This window comes from Humulus lupulus, chromosome X (genome assembly GCF_963169125.1).
Source record: "Humulus lupulus chromosome X, drHumLupu1.1, whole genome shotgun sequence".
In the NCBI taxonomy this organism is placed as follows: Eukaryota; Viridiplantae; Streptophyta; class Magnoliopsida; order Rosales; family Cannabaceae; genus Humulus; species Humulus lupulus.
In genome coordinates this window covers 209307474-209312583 of record NC_084802.1, presented here as the reverse complement: position 1 = coordinate 209312583, position 5110 = coordinate 209307474, and the positions used below count along the sequence as shown (strand labels likewise).

At 36.9% G+C, this 5110-nt stretch overlaps 1 protein-coding gene across 1 annotated transcript; it reads right to left on the bottom strand.

Moving 5' to 3' along the window:
• Positions 1 to 1345: 1345 nt before the first annotated feature.
• LOC133804983 (phospho-2-dehydro-3-deoxyheptonate aldolase 1, chloroplastic-like) lies at positions 1346 to 4508 on the bottom strand. Its single transcript, XM_062243086.1, has 5 exons — positions 3760 to 4508; positions 3353 to 3630; positions 2549 to 2825; positions 2170 to 2415; positions 1346 to 1854 (listed from the first exon to the last, which is right to left on the bottom strand). Exons 1-5 carry the CDS (start codon positions 4315 to 4317, stop codon positions 1585 to 1587), a joined length of 1629 nt encoding a protein of 542 aa, XP_062099070.1. The 5' UTR covers positions 4318 to 4508; the 3' UTR covers positions 1346 to 1584.
• Positions 4509 to 5110: the final 602 nt, after the last annotated feature.

The window sequence follows — 5110 nt, the reverse complement described above, 5'->3', positions numbered from 1 at the left end:
ATCGATGATTTAACGATGGTTCCATGAAAATTTGATTGTTTAGGCAAAAAATCGATGTGTTAACGATTGTACCGTGTAAACTTGAATTTTAGGCCAAAAACGATGCTTAATGATGCTCTAATGATGGTGCCATAAAAACTTGATTTCTTTTAGGAAGAAAACAATGGAAAATCGATGCATAACGATGGTCCCATAAAAACTTGATTTTTGAGACAAAAATGATGGTTTTGCAATGAAATTTGATAAAAACTTTAATGATGCATAACTTTTCATTTGGATGTTAGTTTGAGGTGATTATTTTTTTAATTTTGGCATTTTTTTTTTTCAAGATCTACTCATTCTAAATGAGTAGAATCTAAAATTTGGAGCGTGCAGAACCTAAAATTTTGATTATTTATGTATCAATCTTCATTATGGCTTTAAACGAACTGATCTCGAAATTTATTGTTTTACACCCTATATTTAGGATTATACACATTCTAAATGTGTAAATTGCGAAAAAATAACAAAATTAGAAGAAAAAAAATCAAGTGACATCCGAGTGAAAAGTTTTGCCTCATCCAAGATTTTATCAAATTCCATCGCAAAATCATCATTTTGCATCGTTTTTGCCTCAAAATCAAATTTTTATGAGACCAACGTTAAGCATCAATTTTCCATCGTTTTTTGTGGATAAAAATTAAATTTTTATGGCACCATCGTTAATATATTGTTAAACATTACTTGTTACCAAAAAATTAAGTTGTCATGACACTATTGTTAAAGCATCATTTTTTTTGCCTAAAAAATTAAGTTTTCATGGCACCATCAACATACTATTATTAAGCATTGATCATAATCGAAAATATGATTTTTTTTTAGTTTTAAATATAAAACAAAACAAAAAAGCTTTATACGTAAGTGTTCGAAAAAATCTATGAATTAATGTCTTGATTTTAAGTTTTGATTCGTTAAAAAACGAAGAAAACCCTTTTGAAGAAAAGCATCGATAGCGTTAATGGCAATGGGTGGTTCTATGGAGTGCTAATGGTGTTAATGACAATTTTATGGAGAATGGTTTTTATTTTTTTATGGGTGGTGTGGAGTGCTGTGCCGTGGATAGAGAGAAGAGTAAGAAGATGGTTTAAAAGAGAGAGGGGGAACTTTGAATGAGGAGGGAAACTTTCTCCATTTTGTTGATAAAGACATACTTTGCCTATAATTATCAAACTTGCCAAATTTTCATAAACCCTCAAATTTCCCTATAACTATCAATATATTTGTATTTATTTATCTTGCTTGAAAACGTGGCTTGTTTACTTCATACAAACAAAATGGCTATATTTCAAACTAAACAAGTGAAACATTATTGAAGGTACCAGCCAAATAATTCTTGAACGCCATTTATAACTTCTATGAGTCGCATACCATTATTTTCAGTAGTATACATAGTACATACAACACTCAAGTCGCAACATTAGTAAAACAAAATTAAAAAAGAAAAAAAAAAGAAAGAGTAACACGTACGTAATAATACAGCCACAAACTTCAGTGGAGGGAAAAAAAAGAACAATTTCAGGGGAACCTCTAACAAAAGCCATTATTCTACAGGCCAAAGGAGGAAGAAATAGGCTGTTGGGACTTGATTCTTCTCTTTCTAAGGCGCTCGGCAATGATAAAGGCTAGCTCGAGAGATTGAGAAGCGTTGAGCCTTGGGTCGCAGTGGGTGTGGTAGCGGGAGCCCAAGTCATCAAACGTTACAGTGCGTGATCCTCCAATACACTCAGTCACATTCTGACCAGTCATCTCTAGATGAACCCCTCCTGGGTGGCTTCCTTCTTGGTCATGAACGTCAAAGAATGCTCTCACCTCATTCTGGAAAAAAAAACATGCATAGTTTTCGGTTATAATCAGCCATGCAAACAGTTGGGACCCTAAAAATGAATGCAAATGGTTATTGATACAATTTTGCTTTCAAGTGGGTCACAACCAAAACTGATCCATAAGAACTAGTGTTAGTAGCTGGCTTCCTATTTATTCCAGATGGGTATTAAATTTAATGCCATGAACATATTAAATTTCAGATTTCAGACTTGATATGCCTAGTAGTACTAAACTGTTTCAGCTGAAAGGATTAAATGAATGTTTAGTTTGGATAATAATTACTAAATAATGGAAGAAGTGTTATACCCTGATGGAATCGAAGGGGCGTGTCTTGAGACCACATGGAGCTTTTATGGTATTCCCATGCATAGGATCACTGACCCATGTGACAATTTGGCCTGATCTGCGAACTGCCCTTATAAGATGGGGAAGCTTTACTCTCATGTTCTCAGCTCCCATTCTTGTGATTATTGTTATTCTCCCTGCTTTGTTCTGAGGGTTCAAAATCTCTATGAGCTTAACAAGCTCAGTTGGGTCCATCTTATCACTCACCTGCATAACAGATATTTGATTATGCGTTAGTTTTCAACTTAATAAGATTGATTTTGTCGCTCACTAAATTCCCAAAATATGAACAATATGGCATATTTCTTGTAATGACTATATCAGACAGGTATGATTGTACCTTGATGCCCAGGGGATTAGCAACTCCTCTCAGAAACTCAACATGGGCACCATCAAGTTGCCTGGTCCGTTCACCAACCCAAAGCATATGGGCAGAACAGTCATAATGAAGACCAGAAGTTGAATCCAACCTTGTAAGTGATTGCTCATATGGTAAGAGCAAGCACTCGTGGGATGTCCAAAATTCAGTTGCAGTCATAATAGGGTGGTCAACTGTGAGCCCGGCTGCAGCCATGAATCCAAGGGCCTCATCAACTCGGTTAGCTAGTTCACGGTACCTGTTCCCAAGACCAAGATAAACACGTTACAATTATTTTCAAAGCCAACCAGACAAGACATAGCTCCTACACCAAGTTACTCTAACATGTTAAGTAGCCAAATATTATGTAAGGGGAAAAAAAGGTAACTAGATTAATAGTTCATTAATTGTCCACATGCTAACAAACAACAAAAAGCAACAAAGAATTTGAGACCATCTGTCCAAGATTACAGATACGAATATCGCAGCCCGGTATGCTAGCCCAAAATAATACAATAACAGCCCAGAAAAATACATTAAAGGACTTCAAAAAAAAAATACAAATAAAATATACCAGATGAAAACGATGGAAGATTTTTCTTTTAATGGCAGAAAATCCTCTTACAGTGGATTCATAATGAATCAATCAAGGGTCCAGTTTAATTCTTCTTAGAAAAGTAAAGTCCTTCACAAGTTTTGGCAAGAAAGTTCAAAGGACTATCTCCAATCAAATCTAAATGAAACCCAAAAAAAAAAAATGCAAAAGAAAAATAAGAGTCGTCTCACCTATCCCCTTGCTCGCTGTGCTCTGAGAAGTCCATATTCCACTGGGTGACCCTCTGCATAGCAGCATATCCACCGGTGGCGAAAGCCCTGAGAAGGTTAAGAGTAGCGGCAGATTGACAGTATGCTCTGATCATCCTTTGAGGATCTGGGGTCCTCGATTTCAAATCAAAGGCATCTCCGTTCACGTTGTCGCCTCTGTAACTTGGTAGCTTCACACCATTTTTCTCCTCAAAAGGATCTGATCTAGGCTTAGCAAATTGACCCGCCATTCTACCAACCTAATCAAACAAAATCATATGTTCACATAAAAATCACTCCAATGATCCAATCATCTAAGAAAGACACGAATTAAACACACACACACACACACACACAAAACAATAATAATTCAGACAAAAATTTCTGACCTTAATAACGGGCATTTGACCTCCAAACATTAAGACAGCGCCCATTTGGAGAAGGATCCTGAAGGTGTCACGAATGTTATTGGCATTGAACTCTTTGAAACTCTCAGCACAATCTCCACCCTGAAGAAGAAAAGCGTTGCCCATGGCAGCTTCACCCAAACGCTCCTCCAAGCTCCTGGCTTCCCCAGCAAACACAATTGGGGGAAACGACTCGATGGTCTTTAGAACGGATTCGAGCTCCTCCTGATCCGGGTATTCAGGCAACTGGAGTGCCTTTTTGGATTTCCAGCTCTCCACGCCCCATTTCTCATTAACCGCATTCTGGGTCTTCTTCGCTGTCGTCGAAGAAGACGGTGTCTGGTTGTTTTGCTTATCAGATACGATGGGGTTCTTGGCGGGCTCGGCAGCGTGGACGGCGACGATGGGGTTCACCGACCTGGTCTTGCTGTTGTTGGGGTAGGTGGGTAGGTGAGATTTGGAGGAAGGAAGAAGCAGAGACTGGCCTTGGACGAAAGAATTGGTGGGAATAACAGCGCTAGAACTGCCTGCGAGCGCCATTGTTGGTTGACTTTGTCTGGTTCAAGGTACAGAAATGAGATACAGAGAGAGAGAGATAGATAGAGAAGACGATATCTCAATGTGTACCTGAAGAGAGTGAGATGAGAATGGCGGGGTTTTTATAACATGGAAATGCAAATGCAAATGGGTGCGAGAGAGAGAGAGGGACACAGTTACACTCACACACGACAAACGGGTAGGGAGGTAGGGAGGCTGGTGTTTCTGGTAGAAGACGTAGTGGTGGTAGTTGAGATGGGCATTTCCGCCATTTTCAACACCTCTGTGGGCTTTTAAGTAATTTTACTTGTCAATTCTGGCGACGCAGTCAATTTTCCCTGCTTCATTTTTTTACTAAATATTTTTGTCCCTTTCTGTTTCTAGCTACAAGCTAGCCGAGCCGAGCCTAAGACTTTTTCTAAAAATTTAAAAAAAAAAATCAATTATTTGGTGAAATTTTAAAAGTAAAGTATTGCTGTCGGTATATTAAAATTATATTTTCTATATTTAAGACTCTTTGTTTTGTATTATAATTTGTTTAGAATCCGTGTTTTGAACATGGTAAAGTTTGAAAGATAAAATTATTAAGATTAACCATACATATGTGTATTTAAAATATATATTTAAATATTACACACAGTAATAACTGTGTAATATTTGGGTACATATTTTAGATGTACATATTATTACTCAATTATTAATTATTATAAAATATCATTAATGCTACACTTCAATAATGTGTATATTTTCCAATATTATGTTAGTCACTTAAAACAAAATTTAAGGAAAATTCTAC